This window comes from Chiloscyllium plagiosum, chromosome 23 (assembly GCF_004010195.1).
Source record: "Chiloscyllium plagiosum isolate BGI_BamShark_2017 chromosome 23, ASM401019v2, whole genome shotgun sequence".
Lineage (NCBI taxonomy): Eukaryota > Metazoa > Chordata > Chondrichthyes > Orectolobiformes > Hemiscylliidae > Chiloscyllium > Chiloscyllium plagiosum.
Window position 1 is genome coordinate 5,478,250 of NC_057732.1, and position 24,591 is coordinate 5,502,840.

At 43.4% G+C, this 24,591-nt stretch overlaps 1 protein-coding gene across 1 annotated transcript in view; it reads left to right on the forward strand.

Annotated features, from left to right (window-relative positions):
- The first annotated feature begins 785 nt into the window (after nt 1–785).
- Nucleotides 786–24,591, forward strand: part of LOC122561568 (protein diaphanous homolog 1-like) — a 108,906-nt gene continuing 85,100 nt past the window's right edge. Inside the window, exons 1-3 of the mRNA XM_043713365.1 lie at nt 786–817; nt 14,456–14,640; nt 18,488–18,676. Coding sequence (XP_043569300.1) covers nt 794–817; nt 14,456–14,640; nt 18,488–18,676 — 398 coding nt within the window. The 5' untranslated portion in view covers nt 786–793. The remainder of the gene's footprint in view (nt 818–14,455; nt 14,641–18,487; nt 18,677–24,591) is intronic.

Consider the following 24,591-nt stretch of genomic DNA (forward strand, 5'->3'; position numbering starts at 1 on the left):
ATATAAGTACCCCAGAAGAGGCCTCACCAACATCCTATACAACTTCAATATAGCATCCCAACTCCTGTACTCAAAAGGTCTGAGGAATGAAGGCAACCATGCTAAATGCCTTCTTACCCACCCTATCTATATGTGGTACAAACTTCAAAGAATTATGAAACCCAAGGTTTGTTCCACAACAGTACCCAGGGTCCTACTTTTAATTGTGTAATTAGAGTCAGAGTCATAGCGAAGTACAGCATAGAAACAGACCGCAATTCTTGCCTTTGTTTGTTTTACCAAAATGCAATACATGGCATTTATCCAAATTAAACTCCATTTGCCAAATTCAGCACATTGAGCCAATTGAGGTAATTGGTGTCACCTTAATGTCTGCTTAAAACACAGTATAGGCAGTACCAGGGTAATGAACATGTTCCATTCCTGAGTACATTTGTGCACATGTTGGAATATAAAACAATAAATATAAAATATGAGTATGAACAAATATTGAATCCGAAAAACTAATAGTGATATGGGATCTTGTTTGTAAGCATAGATGTTTGTAAGCATAGATGTTTGTAAGTCAGACGTTTGTAAGTCAGAGTATGGGTATGTTCATATGGGGTTTATGATGAACCCATTGTGAGCGGAATTGTTCTAGCTATTAGATTTGCCTTTCAGTAAATTATAATCGCTGTTTTCTGCAGCCAACAAAATGGCAGATTGTGGGTCTATTGGCCAGAAGTCAGAGAAAGCTCAACTACAGGAGCTGAATGAACGATTCTGTCATTACATACGAAAAGTGAAATGCATGACAGATCAGCTTGGAATGAAGGTACAGTACTGAACTTGGAAAAGGTTCCTCAAAATATGTTTATGCAAATGTTCCTTTTGCTTGCTGTCCTGTGCTTCTGGGATATCTTGGGGCTGTGAAAAGCACAATATCAATGCAACTCATATATTTTTGAAATCATTTGAAATGATCTGACCTACATGCAGTGTTGCAACAAAAATGCCCATGGAATCAGAGACTTGAAAGCCAACAATTTCTGTCGCTTCACTGCTTTCAGATGAATTACTCTCAATGGGGGACAAAAAACTCACATAACAAAGTAGGAGCTGCTTTCCCTCTTGGAGTGGTCTGGGTTACAGTCACAACATTAAAATTTACAGGGGCAGCTACAGAGTGAAAAAAGCTTTTAGAAATACAGTAATTAGTAGAATTTGTCAAATATGTGTTTGGTTTTGGATATCAATATTTCCTTTGAATTCTCTCTATATGTGGGAGGGGTGAATGACGAACTAGCCCTGCTCTTACAACAGAAAGTCAAAGCCAAAGTCTTTATTTGATGGGTAAATTCTGGCCCTTCTTTCACAGTTAAACTGTTTGTATGTAATGTGTATGTAATTATGTCTTTATTTTGAATGAATTTCAGTTTTATAATGTCTATGAAAATCTTTTACAAGAAAGTTTCAGGATCTTAGAAGAAGCGCCACAAAGTAAAGGAAGTGTATGACAATAAATGTGATTGTAGACAGTTCACACGATTCACTGATTGAGTTGATAAGTACGTGCTTTTATGTGTGAATACCAGAGTGCATGTTCATACAGGAGGTGAAAGTGTCCAATCTCCATCTTTGATCTACTGCTGTTTTGGATCATATCTTATATTGCAACTGATTGGGTGGAAACAGTCACACTGACCTATGTAGTCAGAACTTACTGTCTTCTAAACAATCAATAAATCAATTGCTGTGGAGTAATTACAACGAGAGCAAGGAGGATAGACAGGAGGACAATTCACAAGGAGAGAAAAAAATGAAGGGGGAGCTGAAGGAAGGACAGGAAAAGGATTTTATGGAAAGTACAAAGGAGCAGGAGAAAGATACATGGTCGTACAATATGAATGATATTGTGGTTTTTGCTAAATGTGTTTTATCAAACAAGCTCTGAATGGATTTCAATATCTTGTGGCTTCCTATTATCAACCATAATCTTCAGTATTCAAGTGGCTGGCAAAGTCACCACTGTGTTGAATATTCATGGTTGCATTGCATGTTCCTGCTTTAGACTGGCTGCAGGCTGACATGCGGGATCACTGGAGCTGAGGTATTATGTCAAATTGCAACCAGCAGGTCACAGATCTTTGCCTGGAAGCTCCAGGATTAATCCCAGGATTAATTGTATGATATTGTAATCCAGACCTTGGACTAATGTTCTGGGGTAAGAGTTCAAATCCCACCATGCCAGATGAATTCAATAAAGATCTGGTTGGTCAGATGTAACTGTTATTGATGGTTGTTGACACCCATCTGGTTCAATAATGTCCTTTAGAGAAAGAAATCCGCTGCCCTTACCCAGTCTGGCCTACTTGCAAATCCCTGTGGTAAATGCTGAACTGATGTAGGTAGCCATTCAAGGGGAATTTCAGGATGGGCAATAAATGCTGGTCTAACCAGCAGCACCACATTCCATGAATGAATTTAAAAAAAAACTCACATCTCACATTTAACTCTTTTGTGGTTTTTGTAACTGCTGAGACTCTGATTTTCCAGTTGTCTGTTCCAACAGTTATTACTTATAGGGGTGGTGATGGCCCAGTGATATTATTGCTGGACTGTTAATCCAGAGACCCAAGTGATGTTCGGTAGACCTCAGTTCAAATCTGCAAATGGCGGAATTTGAATTTAATGAAGACCTAGAATTAAGAGTCTAATGATGATCATGAGTCCATTGTCAATTGTTGTAAGACCCTTCTGGTTTACTAATGTCCTTTAGGGAAGGAAACCGCTGTCCTTACCTGGCCTGGCCTACATGTGACTCCATGATCTGTCCTACCTGCCAATCTTCCTTCCCACCTATCCACTCCACCCTCCTCTCTGACCTATCACCTCCATCCCCACCTCCGTCCACCTATTGTACTCTTGGCTACCTTCTCCCTAGCCCCACCCCCCCTCCCATTTATCTCTCCACCTGGAAGGCTCCCTGCCTTCATTCCTGATGATGGGCTTTTGCCCGAAACATCAATTTTTCCTGCTTCTCAGATGCTGTTCGACTTGCTGTGCTTTTCCAGCACCACTCTAATCTAGACTACATGTGACTCCAGACCCACAGCAATATGATTGACTCTTAAATGCCCTCTGGGCAATTAGGGATGAGCAGTAAATGCTGGCCTAACCAGTGTTGCCCACAACCCGTGAATGAATATTAAAAGATGATAAAACAACACTGATGTTGTTCATGGTTCATTGTACAGCACATTGAGTATAGAAGGTGGAAGGTAATGTTGCAACTGTACAGGACATTGGTTAGGCTAATTTTGGAATACTCATGTAATTGTAGTTTCCCTGCTATAGAAAAGATGTTGCGAAACTTGAAAGGGTACAGAAAAGATTTACAATGATATTGGGCTGTTTTCCCTGGAGGCTGTGGGGTGAAATATGGTAACAAAGAAAATAGGAGCAGGACTGTGCCATTCGGCCCTGCCAATCTGCACCACCGTTCAATATGATCATGCAATTTGAGTATCCCACTCCCGGTTTCTCTCCATTCCCTTTGATCCTTTTAGCTGCTAGGGCCATGTCTTCAATATATCTAACAAACTGGCCTCAACAGCTTCCTGTGGGAGAGAACTCCACAGGTTCACAACTCTCTGAGGGAAGAAATTCTTCCTCATCTCAGTCCTGAATGGCTTACCCCTTATTCCCAGTCTGTGACCCCTTGTTCTGGATTTTCCTCACAGCTGGTACATCTTTCCTGCATCTAGCTTGTCCAATCCTACTACCTCAATGGAATCAATTTATGTAAAGGGACAGTACACCAGTCAATGAAGGCAAGCATGCAGGTACAGCAGGTAGTGAAGAAGGCTAATAGCATGCTGGCTTTCATAACAAGAGGAATTGAGTATAGAAGCAAAGAGGTGCTTCTGCAGCTGTACAGGGCCCTGGTGAGACCACACCTGGAGCACTGTGTGCAGTTCTGGTCTCCAAATTTGAGAAAAGAAGTTCTGGCTATTGAGAGAGTGCAGCGTAGGTTCACGAGGTCAATTCCTGGAATGGCAGGATTACCATACACTGAAAGGCTGAAGCGGCTGGGCTTGTATACCCTTGAGTTTCGAAGATTGAGAGGGGATCTGATTGAGACGTATAAGATTATGAAAGGATTGGACACTCTGGCAGTAGGTAACATATTTCCACTGATGGGTGTGTGCCGAACCAGAGGACACAGCTTAAAAATACGGGGTAGACCATTTAGGACAGAGCTCAGGAGAAACTTCTTCACCCAGAGAGTGGTGGCTGTGTGGAATGCTCTGCCCCAGAGGGCAGTGGAGGCCCACTCTCTGGATTCATTTAAGAAAGAGTTGGATAGAGCTCTCAAAGATAGTGGAATCAAGGGTTATGGAGATAAGGCAGGAAAAGGATACTGATTAGGAATGATCAGCCATGATTATATTGAATGGCGGTGCAGGCTCGAAGGGCTGAATGGCCTACTCCTGCACCTATTGTCTATTGTCTATTGTCAATCCCATCAGGATTTTTAATGTTTCTATGAGACCCCTTATTCTTCTAAATTCCAGTGAATACAAGCCCACTCAATCCAGTCTTTCTTCAATGTGTCAGTCCTGCCATCCCGGGAATCAGTCTGGTCAACCTTGGACTCCCTCCATAGCAAGAATGTCCTTCCTCAGACGAGGAGACCAAAACTGCACACAATACTCAAGGTATAGAGGTTTTATAAAATCAAGAGGGGCACAGATAGGGTGAATAGCCAAGGTTTTTTTTTCCCTAGGTTAGGGGAGCCGAAAGGTAGAGAGCTTGGGTTTAAGGTGAGACGGGAAAGATTTGAAAAGGGATCTAAAGGGCAACTTTTTCACTCAGAGGGTTGTGTGTGTATGCAATGAGCTGCCAGAGGAAGTGGTGGAGGTTGGTACAATTATAACATTTAAAAGGCATCTGGATGGGTATATGAATAGGAAGGGTTTGGAGGGATATGGGCTGGGTGCTGGCAGGTGGTCAGCATGGACATGTTGGACCCAAGCGTCTGCTTCCGTGTTGTACATCTCTATGACTCTATGCCAACTTGTGTCATTCACATGGAAAGAAGTGTGTGATTGTGTGTAGGGCTGGAGGTGAGAAACATTCAGTGAGAGATTAGAAACGATAATATTATCTCTCCACTGTATGACCTTGCTTCTCTTTCATAGCTCTAATGCATGCCACACCTATACTCTTTAATTGTTTTTCAGTTGTTCAATTTGCAACAACATTCTCTGCCATATTTTTGCTGTGTCCCATGGTTCGTTCTAGCCGTTCTTTTTTATTATTATATGTAGCATCGTACATTGAACCTTATGCCCACTTGCTCGCAGATATCCAGGACATTGTTATTCAGATCACCTACTGTGGATTACATGATGGATCCTGACACTAAGTAATGTCCTCTACCACTCCCACATGTCTGATCACTAATCCCCTTCCTTTATCTCTACCTTCCTTTAAATGTGTACAATAGATGCCCACATGATTTTGGATCCACCTGCTTTTGTTGGATCCATCTGCTGCCTTTTAAAGAACTGCCTTGCAGCAATGTGAGTATCTGAGCCTCAGATTCTCACACTCCACCCTCCAATATAATACACTCACCCCTCTAAAGCTTTGAACTGTCACTCATTTGGTAGCTGTTAACTCACAAGGTGCTGGGGTCCAATCCCACTCCAGGACTAGACTGATACTCCCACATATTGTACTGAGGGTGTGCTGGACTGTTGGAAGTGCTACCTTTTTCATGGTATGTTATAGGAAGGCCTTACCAGTCATTGTAGGTGAAGGTAAAATATTCCAAAGGGCTGTTATTAAAAAGCAGGATAATTATCCACCGTGTCCTGTTCAATGTTTATGCCTCAACCGATGTTAGAAAATTCAATATGCCTGTCTATAACTGCACTGCCTTTTATGGGAATTTGCTCTGTACAAATTGGTTGCCATATTTCTTCAATATACCAATGTCTACACTTAAAAAGTACTTTATTGTTTGCTAAGTGCTTTGAGATGCCCAGTTTCACGCAGAGGGTGGTACATGTATGTAATGAGCTGTCAGAGGAAGTGGTGGAGGCTGGTACAATTGCAACATTTAAAAGGCATCTGGATGGGTATATAAATAGGAAGAGTTTGGAGAGATATAGGCCGGGTGCTGGCAGGTGGGACTAGATTGGGTTGGGATATCTGGTCGGCTGGACAAGTTGGACCGAAGGGTCTGTTTCTGGGCTGTACATCTCTGTGATTCTATGACTCTAGTGAGTGGTGCTAAATTGGTATATTTTCCCGATCAAAATCAGCTGTCACTGAAATCCTTGCCACTGGAATGTGTTAAACTTTACTCTCCTCCCTACCGAACCAAACTGGTTGTTTTTCTCAGAATCAGTGTTACAGTGTCTCCACTGGCTTTTGGCAGAGCAATTCACTGAGTGCCATTCCCTCCCACAAACTCTACCAGTTCTTAGAGTTGTCCAAATCCCCCTCTTGAAGGAACCTGCATCTGCCACAGGATTGGAGTTTTGCTGGAAAAGCACAGCAGGTCAGGCAGCATCCAAGAGCAGGAAAAATCAACATTTCGGGCAAAATCCCTTCATCAGGCAGTGCAATACAAATCCTGACCATTCACTGTATAAAAACATTACTCCTCGTGTTGCTATTGCTTCTTTTCCCAATTACCTTAACTAATTGCCTCATTGACTCATATGCTGTGTTTAAATTGGGGAAAGCTAAGCATCCCATCAGTGCTGTTCCTTTCATTACATTGAGTTGGCATTTCAGGCTGATTGAATGACCAATTGCATACTTTCATTGTATTTCATTTAGAATAAAAGGATGCATCAATCAATTTTCTTAAATACACAATAAAATTATTGATTTATTTTGAAAAAGACTTATTTGAAAAAGATATAAAGCTAATTATCATATAGTTCGAAATATGAAAGCACAAATACCTATCCTTGTAATACTCCATGGCACAAAAATATATCTATTCACATCAGAAAATGGAAAAAAATGGATTTCTCTCTGCAGAGATTAATTTTGAAAAAGGAATTTCTGGCTAATGATGGTTGGCTCTTGAAGGCAAAATGGAAATGGGATGCTCTGTTAGCTATCAACCTTATACTTGGACCCCTACATATTCATAAAGGTAGATAAATCCTCGAGACAGGATCAGGTGTACCCGAGAACTCTGTGGGAAGCTGTGAGAAGTGATTGCTGGGCCCCTTGCTGAGATACTTGTACCATCGATAGCCACAGGTGAGGTGCCGGAAGACTTGAGGTTGGCTAACGTGGTGCCACTGTTGAAGAAAGGTGATAAGGACAAATCAGGGAACTATAGACCAGTGAGCCTGATGTCAGTGGTGGGCAAGTTGTTGGAGGGGTTTCTGAGGGACGGGATGTACATGTATTTGGAAGGGCAAGGCCTGATTAGGGATGATCAATATTATTTTGTGTGTGGGAAATGTGGGTTGTTTGAAGAAATGTTGAAGAGCATTGATGAGGGCAGAGCAGTGGATGTTGTCTTTCTGACTTCAGTAAGGCATTCAACAAGGCTCTGCATGGTAGACTGGTTAAAAAGGTTAGATCACTTTGAATACAAGGAGAACTAGCCATTTGGAAACAAAACTGGTTAGAATGTAGGAGACAGAGGGTAATGTTGGAGAGTTGTTTTTTGGACTAGAGCTCTGTGACCAGCAATGTGTCAGAAGGATCGGTGCTGGGCCCACTGCTTTTTGTCATTTACATAAATGATTTGGATGCAAGCATAAGAGGTACAGTTAGTATATCGCAGATGACACCAAAATTGGAGGTGTAGTGGACAACAAAGAAGGTTACCTCAGAGAACAATGGGATCTTGATCAATGGGCCAATGGGCTGAGGAGTGACAGATGGAGTTTAATTTAGATAAATGTGAGGTGCAACATTTTGTAAAGGTAAATCAGGGCAGGACTTATACTCATATATAAGGTTTTGCAGCATGTTGTTGAACAATGGGAACTTAAGTGGAGTCACTAGTAGACAGGGTAGTGAAGAAAGAACTTGGTACACTCACCTTTATTGGTCAGTGCATCGCGTATAGGAGTTGGGAGGTCATGTTGCAGCTATAAGGACATTGGTTAGGTCACTTTTGGAATACTGCATGCAATTCTGGTCTCCTTGCTATAAGAAAGATGTTGTTAAACCTGCAAGTGTTCAGAAACAATTTAAAAGGATGTTGTCAGGGTCGGAGGGTTTGAGCAAAAGGGAGAGGTTGAATAGACTGGGCTCATTTCTTTAGAACATTGAAGGTTAAGGAGTGACATTTATAGACATTTATAAAATCAAGAGGGGCATGGATAGGGTGAATAGCCAACATCTTTTCCCCAGAGTAAGGGTGTCCAAAACTAAAGGGCACAGGTGTAAGATGAGAGGAGAAAGATTTAAAAGGGAAATAAGGGGCAACGTTTCCATGCAGAGGGTGGTACGTGTATGGAATGAGCTGCCGAATGAAGTGGTGGAAGCTGGTATAATTATAACATTTAAAAGGCATCTGGCTGGGTATATGAATAGGATGGGTTTGGAGGGATATGGGCCAAGTACTGGCAAATGGGACTAGATTAGTTTAGGATATCTGGTTGGCATGGATGTGTTGAACCGAAGGGTCTGTTTCTGTGCTGTACATCTCTGTGACACTACCTAGGTATCAGCAAATATCGACAGTTGTCCCTGGGATTTTTGCTTGCTTTAGGAAACACAGTAAGGCGAAGTATTCCAGTTGCTCTTCGGGAAGACAACTGGGTTAGGCACTTGATTCAAGATGTTCTTTTCTTCAGAAGCATGAGAAGTGAGGTGGGTGCTCCTTCTCCTCCACAGGCTAGTCTCCAGCTACTCAAAACAATATCCGAAACATGACTTGCAGCCTGATGATCACCACCCCAAGCAATGGCACCTTCAGTAAACAAGCAGTTATCACACGGCATGTGGCATTCAGCAGATGCCTTGTTAGAACAAGGTCAGATGTCCTTTCATTGACCTCTTTTTTAAAACAAAAGTCCTCCAAACTCAAGTCCATTAAAAATATCGAACATGAAGTCTTCACAGTACAATATGCATTATATAAAGGGGAAGGCGAGAGCCCGACCAGACTATCCTGGAGAGAGTCCTTCTATTCTGTAGCTAGTTGCTGTCTTATACGATAAAGAGGCAAAGCAGTACGTAAGTGCCCGCTGCCACCTTCTCAAGCAGGAACGGGCATCACAGACAGGCTTTGCCAGTGATCGACCACATTCCAAGGACGGATGCCCAACCTGCTATGCTGCCTTTACGTGTGGGCAACTCACATTTCATCATACCAGATCACCTTCCCATATGTATTTTGAAACTTGAAACCTGAATGCTGGGCTCCTCTGAGAATATTGTTCAGATTTTGTGCCACTGGAGATGGTGTACTGAAATGTAACTGTATGACCACACTGAGGATACCAGCCCCTGTGTGTGTTGATGTTTTGAAGATGCCAGGCTAAATAGCCTTAGTTCTATTTTCATCCTGCAAGTATTTAAATACTTGGCCTGCATCTTGTTGATGGCAGCCTGTCTGATTGGGGCCATTGTAAGAGGCTGTCTAAAACTTGTAGCAGGTGTCAGTTTGATAAGTCCTCATAGTGGAACATCAGTCTGGAATTAATAGCTTGATAACTAACAGGTGCTTAAAACAAAATCATCCGAATGGTTTGTGCAGTCACACGAATGCATTTCCCCAGAGGATTTGGAATTTTATATATTGTGACAACAGCAAGGAAATTGAGTCTGTAAAAATACCGAGAATTTTGTTACAGTGTTCATTTTGAAGGATCATCTTTCCTGCTTGGCTTTTTCGAAAGAGCTCACAGGGGGTCTCCGATTTCCAAATGTAGGACTTACGAGAGTTTGTACTTGCGAAAGCGACCCCATTTAGGGCTGTGATTTTAAACACCTGACAAATGAACGTTGACTGTACTTAGGAATAACCGCTTTACATTGTCCTGCATTGAGTTCTCCAGAACTGAACCCATTCACAGCCTGTGGACTGCCTGTATAATATGTACGATTTCAAAATTACAAGTAGGGCCTGATGTGTAAATTCATGTTTAAACATAGAGTGAACATTACCCCAGTGTTTTGCGTCCTGTTCTAGTTCAGACAATGTGATTAAAAGACAATAGTTGACTAGTCAAGGGATGTTACTGTAGTGATTATAATAAGGTCAGCCAGTTGGGCATCATAGAATATGAGTTCACTGACTGGGGCTGTTAACCTGGTCCAGTCAGGGAGCCCTGGCTGACAGATATACACAGGAGTGTCAGAGGGACGTTCACTCTGAGAGCTGGCTCTGAGGAAACCAGACCCATGTGCCTACTGTTATGGATAAAGGGTGGCTTGGTGATGGGCTGTCTGCCTCTGTGGAGTTACATCAGTGACAACAAAAGGATAAAAGTACTCTCCTGAAGAAATTCACTCGCAATAGTCATCTTTGAGTTGAAGTAAGCATTCCTGGCATTACGCCCTTATATGGGAAGTTTAACTCATTCGATCAAAAATGACATTGAGGGCAAATGAAAAGCAACGAGTAATTCTCCAGACAGCTTATGGACCTGCAGTTGTTTTGGTTATTGGGAGTTTAACTTCCCCTGAGGTACCAGATACTAAAACCTTTCAAAACTTGATGGATTTAGTTAAGGAACATTATGACCCCTAAGCCTCCTCTAATTCTAAGATGCTATAGATTTTACTCAGCAATTCGAGAACCTGGGGAATCTGTGTCAGGATTTTTGACTTGGTTAAGACAACTGCCAGAAGCATGTGACTTTGGTTTAACCCTTAAAATGAGATACTGAGAGATTGTTTAGTATATGGGCTTAATGATGTAACCACGCAAAAGCACCGACTGGTTGAAGCCCAACTGGTCTTCAAACAGACTCTACAGTTGGCTTTGTCATTGAAAAATGCAGGAAGTGGATCATGGGAACTACGAGGCATCCCAATGGAAGTAGACACCCTCAGTTCTCTGACTGAGCTTGGGGAACACCACTTGAGTGAAAGCAATTGCATAGCCTCACTCAGGACATATCCTGAGCAGAGGGACTCTGGCTCAGACCACAGACAAACCCCAAAAATAGAGCCAAGCCTTGGCCAAAAGGCTAACATTTTCTTCAGGATCTAGGCCAGCAAGCCATTGTCATTGCTACTGGTGTGCAGACTCGAGACAGCAAGAGCACTGAGTAAGAGCACTCTGAGGCTGGTACCCAGGAGAGTGCACATCCTGGAAAGTCTCCCTACATCTGGTTTATTTGGAAGCACAAGCTTTCAGAGCACTGCTCCTTCATCAGACAGCTGTGGAGCAGGACCATAAGGCACAGAATTTATAGCAAAACATGTCTTATAGTTCTGCTCCACAGCTACCTGATGAAGGAGCAGCGCTCTGAATGCTAGTCCTTCCTAGTAAATCTGTTGGACTATAACTTGGTGTTGTGTGATTTTTAACTTTGTCCACCCCAGTCCAACTCCGGCTCCTCCATACCTGTTTGGAACAGTTAAATTGCTTAGCAACGTCCAAATCAGAACCAAACTAAATGACCATATGGTTAAAAGGTCACCCGCTTCTAATGAAGGTCAATACTGGCGCGGCGGTTTCAGTGATCACAGAACCAGTCTTTAACAACATTCACTCTGGACTCCAACAATCAAGGAGCCCTGGCTGACAGATAAGACAGGTGGGTCAAACATCCTGTTCAGTCTGAGAGCTGGCTCTGAGGAAGTTGGATCAGTGTCAAGGACTCTCTGTGTGTAAATAAAGGGTGATTGGTGACAAGATACTGGCCTCTGTGCAGTTATTTCAGTTACCCAGTCAATTGCTGAGCGTCCTATCTTCTGCACAACCAGTAATCAGTACGTGTCCTCTTGTCTCATCATTATCTCTTTGGTTTAAGTAAAGCTTATCTGTTCACAGCACAATGGAAACAATGAGGAATGTTTGTATTTTCACAGCACATTGTCACTGAGTCAAATAGCACTCTGAGCCTCTCAATTATCTATTTTAAAGTGAGAGGAAAAGTTATGGGACTCTGTACCAAAATTCCCAATCGTGTTCCTGATGACTGCTCATTTCAAAACAGAACTTAAGATGAAGTTTGGGGAGTAATTGCGAGGGAATGATCTTCAACATGCTTCAGAGCAGACAGAATTTATACTCCTGCAGGTTGAGCTGAGTGAATACAGCCAAGGTGAAGCAGAAATGTGTAAGCTGAAGAATCAAACAGTACAATCAATGTATGAAGTATTCCTGGAAAAGGCATTTTATTCAGTGCAGGACCTCCCGAAGTGTTTTACAGCCAATGATATACAATATTTGTAAGGTGTGGTAACTGCAGGAAATAATTTTCACGCAACAAACTTCCACAAACAGCAATATCGTAATAAAGGCAAGACCTTTTTTTTCTTTTGAGTGATGTCAGTTGGGGGTTAAATATTGGTCAGGATCATGAGGGTGGGGAGAAATATTCCACTCTTTTCCAATTTCTATCACCTGATAGGGTTGATAAGGCTTCAATGCACCAGGTCTCAGTACTGCACTGAAGAAATTACATTTTAAAACATTTTAAAATTACTGTACTATATGGGATCCTGTTCGAGGTCTTCTTAGTAAGTTGGAGACCACCTATAATCACATTTGAAAATCCAAAAAGGAAAGGTTACCTTTTAAAATGAACACTGTAATGCAGCTCTCTGTCTTTTAGAAACTTAATTTTTTTGCTGTTGTCACAGTATTAAAGTGCAAAATCCTAGATTTTGTGTTTGCATCTGAGACGATACTGTAGCTTGAAGAGGCGTATTTTGTTCTGATTTTCTTTTATGAAGAAAGATTGAAACAGAGATGAGGAGTGGTCTGTCCAAGCCAATAAAGTAAACAACTTTTTAAAAGTTGGAACAATAGAAGCAGCCTGAACAGGTGGAGTCAGGCTCCCATGGAACCAGGGTTTTAGTTTAGATTTCAGTAGTTCTTGGGTTTGGAAGCTCCTATAACTCTCTCCCTGTTATGCTTAAGTTCTTTCCCTGTTTATATCAGAATTTTCTCTTGATGCTTTTTTCTCCTAGACTGGAGAAACATTGCATATAAAACAATCTATTTTACTGAATTTGCCTTTGCTAAGGGTGTGTTTATGAGATGTCACTTTATTGTAACAGTTACTGATTAGTAGTTAAATAATCTATTATTCTATTACATCTTCCAATTTAGTTAAAATTATACCAATTCTCCTGTGGCTGTTTATAAATTAACTATAGGGTAAGAATAAAGTGTGTTTTGGTTAAAGCCGATTAGTATAACCAATTGAATTACATCTTGAACATAGTAACTCACACTTACCTTTAAATAAGATAAAAGTTAGGGTCTAGCCTATCTCCTTGATATCTTTGGTGGAGGAAACAGTGGCAATAGAGTTAAGTTATTCCAGTTTCTTGTTTCTATTGTTGTATGTTACTATAGAGTATGAATAAAGTGTGTTTTGCTTCAAATCTAGTAGTTTAATCAATCAACTTGTATCCGGAACGCAATGCATGGCAGTTGCCTTTAACATAAGAAAACGTTAGTGTCTAGACAATCGTCTTCATATATTTTGAGGAGGTTTGGTCTGGTCCACAACAAATAGTGCCCTTAAAATAGTTAAAAGTTCCAGGCTGCTTCTGAGGGAGCATTATCAAACATGATTTGACATTGAGTCACATCGGGAGATATTTGGTCAGGTAACTAACATCCTAGTAAAAGAGGTAGATTTTAACTGGGGTGGAGCAGTGGGTGACAATTGGTACAGAGCAGAGGGAGCTTTTTCAGTCCATTGTGTCTGTGCCAGCCGTCTGAGCATTTTAACTTTGTGCCAGACTTCTGCATTTTTTCTATAATTTTCTGGCACACTGTTTCACTTTAAATAAGCATCCAATGCCCTCTGGAATGCCTTGACTGAACTTGCCTCCATTACATTCCCAGGCAGAGCATTCCAAACTAGGACTACTCACTTTGTGAAAAGGTTTCTTTCTCACTTCGTATAGAGAGCTAAAAAGGTGTATGGAAAGAATTCCGGCGTTTAAGGTATTGGGAACTGAATACATGTCTAGCAGTGGTGGTGTGATTTAAGCCAGGAATGCATGAGAGGTCAGAACTGACCGGCACATAATTATATTGGAGCATTGTAAGACTGGAAGAAGTTACAGAACTGGAGAGGAGAGAGGTCATGAATTTGAAGCCAAGGATGAGAATTGTAAATCCGAGCTCTAACAGGGACAGGAGATGTTAATGTTGTTAACTTGGTTTGATTCAGACCCACATTCAATAAGGGAGGCATAGGTGTCAAACCACAGTGACATCCTCCACAAAGCTGAACATGCTGGGTTTAAGTAATGGTGTATAATTTTTCCTTTTGTCTAGTCTGATAATTCCAATGATTTAAAACGCATCCAAGAGTTGGAACAGGAAATGGTAGCTGCTCGCAATATGTACAACAAGGAGATCCAGGCTCTACATGATCAACTGGATCAGAACTGTAAAGAAAGAATGCAGATTGAAATGAACAATCTCAAAAATTCCCAAATGATTGCTGAATTCAGGGAAAGGTGAGTAATCTCTTAAAATCCTAAGGAGGCAGGCCATTCAGCCTACACCAACTCTCCAGTGAGTATCCCACCCAAACCCCCAATCCCTGTATTCCCCATGGTTAACACACCTAGCCTGCACACTATGGGCAATTTAGCACGGCCAATCCACCTAACCTGAATGTCTTTGGACTGGGGGAGGACACAGGGAGCACATGCCAACTCTTCACAGACAGTCGCCCAAGGCTGGAATCAAACCCAGGTCCCTGGTGCTGTGAGGTAGCAGTGAGCCACCGTTCCAGCCCTCATCCTGAGTAGCCTTTGGAGTATAAATGAAGAAGCAAAAGTGAACAACCACAATAGTTAAAACTTAGTTATTATAATTAGAACAATTACATCATTTAACATGCACCTAGATGGTATATTATTAGTAAGGGGTTGGAAAGGTATGGGTCAAATGCTGGTAAATGCTGCAGAAGAAATTTATAAGGATGTTGCCAGGACTCAGTGGTCTGAGTTATAGGGAGAGGTTGGACAAGCTAGGGCCTTTTTCTTCCGAGCACAGGAGACTGAGGGGCAATCGTACAGAAGTGCATAAGATCATGAGAGACATGGATAGGGTAAATTCACTCAGTCTTTTTCCCAAGGTTGGGGAATTGAGAACTAGAGGGCATCCATTTAAGGTTAAAGGAAAAAGAATAAAAGGGAAGTTGAAGAACAATTTTTTTATGCAGAGGGTGGTACGCATATGTAATGAGCTGCCATGGCAAACGGTTGAGACGGGTGCGTTAACAATATTTAGAAGGCATTTGGACAAATACATGGATAGGAAAGGATTAGAAGGAAAAGCAGGAAAATGAGGTTCACGTGGATGGACATTGTGTTCGGCATGCACTAGTTTTGGCCAAAATGCCTGTCTCCATGCTATAGGACTCTATGACTCTATGCCTTTAAATGGGACTCGGTCAAATTAGGATATCTGGTTTGTGCAGATGAGTTGGACCAAAAGGTTTATTTCCATGCTGCATGATTCTATGACACAATGTAACCTGGCTGTGCAAATGTTCCATGCAAGCTGAAATAGTGAGGGTAGGTCTCATTGGGTTCTTGGAAAGGGCTCAAGCTGTTTTAGAAGCCAGACTTCATTTAGGTTGAATCGGTAAGATGCTAGCAATGAACCAGCGCTCACAACTCACACAGCAATTTGGGATGTGGGTACTAGTATCATTCTCCAAGGTTGGGAAGGCTGGTGGGACCTAGGACAGAGCAGACAGCTACAGCCTATGCAATGGCACCTCAAATGATGTCCTATCTAGGTCTGACTATAGCTCAGAGTTTCTGTAGCTTATTTGCAGCTTTTTCCAAGGTGAACAGGCAATGGCATGTTAGGACAATGTAGGGGAAGGGAAGTTGGCAAATCAGATGCGTGATTTCAGGATAATGACTGGCTCTAAGGGCTGGATGCGGTTTTACCCAGTAAAGCAAATGATTAGAGGCCTTGGGACCAAAACAGTATCAACCTACTGGGGCGGAGGGGCAGGGGGTGTGGTGAGGGAGGGGGGGGGGGGGGGCGGGTATAGTGGCGGTATGGTGGCTCAGTGGTTAGCACAGCTGCCTCACAGCACCTGGGTTCCATTCCAGCTTCGGGCGACTGTCTGTGTGAAGTTTGCCCATTCTCTGGGTGCTCCTGTTTCCTCCCACAGTCCAAAGATGTGCACGTCAGGTGAATTGGCCATGCTAAATTGCCCATAGTGTTAGGTGTATTAGTCAGAGGGAAATGGGTCTGGGTAGGTTCGTCTTCGAAGGATTGGTGTGGACTTGGTGGGCCAAAGGGCCTGTTTCCACGCTGTAGGGAATCTAATCTAATCTACTCTCGAATTTCAGATGGATAAGAAGCCCAATTTGCTGGCTTGGAGCCAGGTGTGGAATGTGAGTGCCTAATGGGATGGGCAGCACGGTGACTCAGTGCTTAGCACTGCTGCATCACAGCACTCGGGACTCAGGCTCAATTCCACCCTTGGATGACTAACTTGTGGAGTTTACATGTTCTCCCTGTGTCTGTGTGAGTTTCCTGCAGGTGCTGTGGTTTCCTCCCATACTCCAAAGATGTGCAGGTTAGGTGGATTGGCCATGCAAAATTGCCCATAGTGTCCAGGGATATGCAGGCTGGGTGGGTTAGCCAAAGGGAATGCAGGATTACAGGGATGAGGTAGGGGTCTGGGTCTGACTGGGATGGCCGTCGGAGGGTCAGTCCAGACTCAGTAGGCCTCTTTCTGCACTGTAGAGATTCTATGAAGTTGGCGACAGAGAAAGTCATACCTTTTCTGAATTTTAATGAGAAGTCTTCGTTTCCCGAATGAGTTCAATGCTTACAACACGAAGGTTTGTCAACCAGACTTGTTTCAGATGTAATTGTAATTAAAGTAATATTTTAATTTGCAACATCTGATGTATTATAGAAAGCCTACTTTATTTGCTACAGTATTCCGTTTTTGAGATCAGCGAATGTTCTTATAGTTATAGAGACTGGCCTGGCTGTTAGGGTCAGAAACTTTATCTTGAACAAAATTCAGAGATTATAAAAAAAATCCCAACTGGTTCAGTCAGGCCATGTGGGAAGGCAGCCTGCCATTCTGGAAGTATATGTGACACAATGCTGTGAGGCTGTGTCAAAATCCTGGAATAGGAGGAAGTGAGGACTACAGGTGCTGGAGATCAGAGTCGACAGAGTGGTGCTGGAAAAGCACAGCAGATCAGGCAGCATCCGAGGAGCGGGAGAATTGATGCTTTAGGCATATGCCCACCAGCTCTTTCTTGATGAAGGGCTTAGGTTGATTCTCCTGCTCCTCAGATGCTGCCTGACCTGCTATGCTTTTCCAGCACCACACTCTTGATGCAAAATCTGGGAATACCCTCCATAATGTAGTGGGTGTATCTACCCTAAATGGACCACAGCGGTACAAGAAGACAGCTCACCTTGACCCTCTCGAGTGTGGTTTGGAGTGGGCTACAAATACTGACCCAACCAGTGATGCCCCCATTCCTTGAATAAAGGAAAGACTGGGCCAGGAGTCAGATTATGTGATTTAACTGCCCTTATCTGGGGTACTGTGTCCAGTTCTGGTCTCCCTGTTATAGCAAGGGTATTATTAAGCTGGAGAGGCGTCAGAAGAGATTTACCAGGATATTGCCAGGAATGGAGGGTTTTGAGTTATGGAAAGGCTGGGGCTTCTTTCACTGCAGCGTAGAGGGTTGAGGGGTGACCTTAAAGAAGTTTATAAAATCATGAGGGATAGAAATAAAGTGAATGGTAGGTGTCTTTTCCCTTGGGTGGGAGATCTCAAGACTATTGGGCATAGTTTCAAGGTGACAGGAGAAAGATGTAAGAAAGAAATGAGGGGCGATTTTTTTACACAGCGAGTGGTTCATATGTCGAATGAACGTCCAGAGGAAGTGTGGGTGCGAGTACAGTTCCAATACTTAAAAGACATTTGGATAGGTAGATGAAAAGTTTGGAGGGAATATGGGCCAAATGCAGGCAAGTGGGGCTAGTTTAGTTTGGAATATGGTTGGCATGGACTGGTTGGACTGAAGGGTGTGGTCCCATGCTGTAGGACTCTCTGACTCTCTATAACTGACCAAGCAGGTCACACCAATGCTAAGGAATGAGGAGTGAGCAATAAGTGCCACAATGAATACATTGTCACACCAGCGCCTTGGTGTGCCAATGCTGAGAGCCAATGGGAATGTTATGTCACTAGGAGTTAAATGCACATTTGCTGAACTGCTGAAGACCTGTAGGCATTAAAATCCAGCAGTCCCTGCAGGGCAAGTAAAATGTTGCCAATGTGTTCTGTCTTTGGTGCAGCATACTGGCGCTCAACACAGCCGTGTTGCAGAAAGAGGAAGAGAAAAAATGTATAGAGTTGTTGCTGTGTCAGAAGGAAGCAGAGCTCAGGGAACTGATGAACAATGCGTCAAACCCCTCTTCAGAGGTGGATGACCTTAAACGGGACCTCGAGAGGTTACGCTGCAGCCTAGAAGAGATCCAGCAGAAGTAAGATTACACATCTTTAAAATATTGAGGTGGATATGATATATATTTATGTGTTTCTGTAATACCTATTGCACAAATTAAACAAGATGAACTCTGTTTTCTGCAGCCTTCCCCCTTCCAGAGTGCACTCTGCCTGGCTTGATATTTAACATAACAGATTATTCCTCCATCTTTTGACTGGTCTGTACAGCCAGGAAATGGGATCAGAATCCCAATCCTGCAGAAGTGATAATGGTAATCACTGGTAATGGTAATCACAGGTTAAAGCAGTCAGTAGTAATGATAGTGTGAATGGTTGTCAGTGATAATGGTGTCAGCGGAAGCACTAATGGTCATGGTGAGAAAGGTTGTCAATGATTGTGATGGTTGATGGTAGTAGTAATCACTGGTAATGGAGTCAGTGGAAATATGAACACAAGAACATATGACTTAGGAGCAGGAGGAGGCCATTCAGCCCCTTGAGCCTGCTCTGCCGTTCAATAAGACTATGGCTTGAACTTCAAACCCACATTCCCACCCACCCTTGATAATCCTTTGCCCCCATCACATTCCATCAATCTATCCACCTCTGCCTCAGAAACATTTAAAGACTCTGCTTCCATCTCCTTTTCAGGGAGAGAGTTCTAGCAACGCACGCCTCTCTGAGAGGAAGAATATTCCTCATCCCCATATTAAATGGGCTACCCCTTACTTAAGAGGAGTAAGGGGTACTCTCCATATCCTCTCAGTCAGGACCCCCTCAGAATCTAATATGTTTCCCTTCTTCCTCTAAACCTCACTGGATATGAGCCTAGCCTGCTCAATCTTTCCTCAGAAAGCAGCCCAACAGAAACCACGTACTTCAGTGCTCTTCCTGGCCTGTGCTTTTGGCCGCACATCCCACCCTCAGCCTGATCACTAGGAATTGTGTGCAGTGGGGCCCATTACAGACCTGGACCCTAGTTGTTAGGCCCCGATGTACTCCACTGTCCTCAGTCCTACAACCTACCTGAACCTTCTCTATACTGCTTCCAATGCATTTACAAAGTGCACTTCTTTAAATAGTACAATCGAGAGTGCACAAAGTATTCCAGATGAGGTTTTATCAGCAGAAATATAACCTCCTTCCTTTTATATTCAATTCCCTTCACAACAAATGATAACATTCTATTTGCTTTACTAATTACTTGCTATGCCTGCATACTAATTAGATTAGATCAGATTAGATTAGATTACTTACAATGTGGAAACAGGCCCTTCGGCCCAACAAGTCCTCACCGCCCCGCTGCTGGAAAAGCGCAGCAGGTCAGGCAGCATCCAGGGAACAGGAGAATCGACGTTTCGGGCATAAGCCCTTCTTCAGGAATCCGGCCTAGCCTGCCCAATCTTTCCTCAGAAGGCAGCCCAACAGAAACCACGTACTTCAGTGCTCTTCCTGGCCTGTGCTTTTGGCCTCACCTCCCACCCTCAGCCTGATCACTAGGAATTGTGTGCAGTGGGGCCCATTACAGACCTGGACCCTAGTTATTAGGCCCCGATGTACTCCACTGTCCTCAGTCCTACAATCTACCTGAACCTTCTCTATACTGCTTCCAATGCATTTATATAGTACAATCTTCTTTAAATAGTACAATCGAGAGTGCACAAAGTATTCCAGATGAGGTTTTATCAGTACCCTCTATAGCAGAAATATAACCTCCTTCCTTTTCTATTCAATTCCCTTCACAACAAATGATAACATTCTATTCGCTTTACTAATTACTTGCTATGCCTGCATACTAATGTTTTGTGATTCATTCACACCCAGATCCCTCTGCATCTTAATACTTTGAAATCTCTCACCACTTACATGGTGGGCTTCTTGTTTTTGTTCTTCCTGCCAAAAAGGGCAAATTCACATTTTCCCACATTATACGCCATTTCTGGACTCACTTTATCTATCCAAATGAGCGGAATCTTTCCAGCCCTTAAATTATGTGAGAATTGTTGGGGAAATAGGGAGAAATTGGCAGAAATGAGATTCTCAAAGTTGTGAGCAAAACATCCCATTCTTCAAACCAAGTCTTGAATGGCAAGGCTAGGATCTCAGTAGTGAGAGGCAAGAGGCATTCTGCATCTATTTTCATCCATCAGCAACTCTTAATTATCTAATCTCAGCTCACTAAGATGCAGTAGTTTCCCAGTCTCCCACCCGGCATGACAACTCCTGTCAGGGTAGGTGACTCCAGCTCACCTCCAGGTCTCCAGCTTGGACATAAGTCATGGTGGCTCAGTGGTTAGCACTGCTGCCTCACAGGGCCAGGGACCTGGGTTCAATTCTAGCCTCGGCGACTGTCTGTGTGGAGTGTGTACATTCTACCCATATCTGTGTGGGTTAGTTGAAATGGTCATGTTAAATAGTGTTCATGGATGTGTAGGCGAGGTGTGTTAGTCAAGGGAAATGTGGAGTAGTAGGGTAGGGGAATGGGTTTGGGTGGGATACACTTTGAAGGGTTGGTGTAGACTTGTTGGGCTGAATGGCCTGTTTCCCGGCTGAAGGGATTCTGTGATCTCAGGATGCACTCCATGGGCAGCGACCACCTGCCACTCCTCACTGCCATTACCATTGACATCAGACACCGTACCACAAATGATGCAGCCAAATGTGGCTAGTTTAGTTTGGAAACCTGGTTGGCATGGCTGAGTTGGGCCAAAGGGCCTGTTTCCCATGCTGCATGACTCTATGAGACACCCTCATGGTATATCTCCAATTCATTATAGTGCGGGTACCCACGTCAATGCTGCATTTCGAACACACCAGCAGCTTTCATTGTAAAGTGGCTGCCGGGACACATTGCTCACAGGGATGGGCACCCAGCTCATGGATTGGACCAGCGCTCCTTAAGCATTGGAGGCTGAGGGGTGACCTTATAGAGTTTTACAAAATTATGAGGAACATGGATAGGATAAATAGACAAAGTCTTTTCCCTGGGGTGGGGATGTCCCGAACTAGAGGGCATAGGTTTAAGGTGAGAGGGGAAAGATATATAAGGGACCTAAGGAGCAACATTTTCACGCAGAGGTGGTACATGTATGGAATGAGCTGCCCCAGAGGAAGTGGTGGAGGCTGGTACAATTGCAACATTTAAGAGGCATTTGGTTGGGTATATGAATAGGAAGGGTTTGGAGGGATATGGGTCTGGTGCTGGCAGGTGGGACTAGATTGGGTTGGGATATCTAGTCAGCATGGACGGATTGGATCGAAGGGTCTGTTTCCATGCTGTACATCTCTATGACTCTATGACACCTACTTCAGCACTCTCAGCATCCTTGCCTTGCCTTGCCTGTTTTTGCACTTTGACCCTCATCCAAAGCTTAAAGGTTCACCGTACTTTTGTCATACTGGACGTTTTAATTGAGAGACAACACCAGGAAGCTTCTCATGGCTGTCCGGGGTGTGGGGGGGGCATGTGTCAATAAAGGAGGTGGGCATGTTGCTGTCTGGCACCACTTTACATAACTATCATGCCCGCATTACGTGACAGCAGCCTACATTGCAAACACACTGCTTCAACCAAATGCTCCTATCCCAAAGTGGAATGGGGTTAGTTGAGTCAAAGGAGAACCACTTTCAGTCAGATGGTGCTGGCACGGAAAGTCTGCTATCTATCGGGGTGGCTGGGGAGCAGGGGGTTCAGACCACGTTCAGCCAGCTGCCTGGGTTGGTCAAGGTCAAGGATCTGTACCTCTACGCTCCAGAGTGGGCGATGGTCAGTCCTGAAAGTAAAGGTGGGCTTACAAGGGGCTATGGCTGCGGTAGGGGAATTGGTGAATTTGATTGTGGGTTTTGGAGGCAGCGTGCTGGGATGCAGTGGAGGCATTAATTGTGACGAGGGGAGACTCTAATTATTGGGTAGGGAGATGATGATTGGTGGATATGGGATCCCTACAGAAGTGGGAGGCCCTCAACGATCACAGCCAGCCTGGCTTCAATGGGCAGGGGCAGGGAGGCTCGCTGATTGGCAGGGCTGAAGCGTAGGCTACATTGGGCACTGGGGGGGAAGTGTAGCACTCTCTTAGACAGATTTCTAAGATGGGTAACCTGTGCAGCTTGGTAAATAGCAATAGATGTACAAATGTGCACGTGGGCTTGCAACGTAGTACCAGCTGTCCCATTTTGTGTGCCCCCAGCAGGTTTTTCTCTCCCACTGTGTGCACTGTGAAGGGTGGTTCTTGGCTGCCAGAACTTGCCCTGGTGAATGACTAACTGGCTTTAAATGTGGTACTGGCACACTGAATTCCAGGGTATCCCAGCAGTCGCCAGTATTTCGTCCGTGGTGCATAGCTAATGAGGCAGGTTTCAGAGAACTGTGTGAAAAATCTCGTGGAGTGAAGCCTTCCTTGAAACTGGCCAGAAATAACATTTAGTCACTTTCTGGTAAAATGCAGCCCTGTTTGATTGTAGTCTTCTGTTGTTCTCTGCACGTGTTACTTTATACCTAGCTTTGTACCACAAGCACATTTGGCAACCATACCTTACCTCCCTTTGTCTAAGTCGGGGGTATAAAGTCAAGGCCCCAGCACTGATCTCTGTGGCACACCACTCATTACAAGAGCCATTTATACATACTGTCTGCTTTCTGGTAGCTAACCAGGTTGTCAGTGAGAAAGGTTTTCAGTGGGAATGGTAATCAATGGTTACAGAAGTCACAATCACACATTTGTAATACAGCAGAAGGAGGCCATTTGGCCCACTGTGTGTTGACCAGCTGTCTGGTTGAGCATCATGACACACTCCTAACCTTTCTCCTTACCTTTGCACATTATTACTGTTTACATGATCATCCAAAGCCCTCTTGAAAGTCTCCTTGCCTCCAGGTACTTTCCAAAAATTGTATTCCAGAGTCTTTTGAAGTGCTGTGTGAAAAGCCTTTTAATTCCATGCCTCCCATTCTCAATGCTGTTTGAAAGAGGGAACGATTTCTGCACAGATACCTCGTAATGTGAAAATGAAAGCCTCTCTTCAGCTCAGGTCTTATATAAGTTCGTCCTTGCTCTTGTACTCTATACATCTATTAATGAAACCAAGGATATTGTTTACTTTAGTAACCACACTCCCTACCTGTCCTGTTACCTTTAATGTCTTATCCACACAGTGTCTGTAGACTGAGCTTTCTGAGCATGAATCAGAAGAACCCTAACCCTAACACTTCTGAAAGGGCATTTCAGCCTTCACATAAGATTTAATTTTCATTTTCACATTTCCTCTCTCTTGCTCTCTCTCTCTCTATCTCTCCCCCCCTTTCTCTCTCTAAGCATTCTTTTTGTGCAAACTCAAATAATTAGTCTTCACCAATCAAGTTGTCACCTGGTAAAAATTACTTACATTTTGTGAAAAAAAACTCAATTTGTGGTCCAGCTTGAATTGATTGGAAGCAAATTGTGTTTCTCCTCACCAGCTGTGAATGAAAGACATTCAATGAATCCTAACCCAGACCATCCTAATGCAGACTTTTACTTAACAACCCTGTTTACATCATAGACCGGCCCTGTAAAATAGAATAGAATCTACAGTGGGGAAACAGGTCCTATTGGCCCAACAAGTCCACACCGACTCTCCGAAGAGTATCCCATCCAAACCTATTCCCCTACCCTATTACTCTACATTTACCCCTGACTAATGCACCTAACTTACACATCTCTGAACACTGTGGACAATTTAGCGTGGCCAGTTCAGCTAACCTGCACATCTTTGGATTGTGGGAGGAAACCAGAGCACCCGGAGGAAACCCACACAGACACGGGGAGAGTGTGCAAACTCCACACAGACAGGTTTGGCCTAGTCCGTCTGCCCTTCAGCTGGTCAGCCAACACATAAATCTCCTCTGTCGTTAGGCCCTTTACTTGGAGGAAGAATTCACAGACCAGGACAATGACAGATGTACGCCACCCATCGA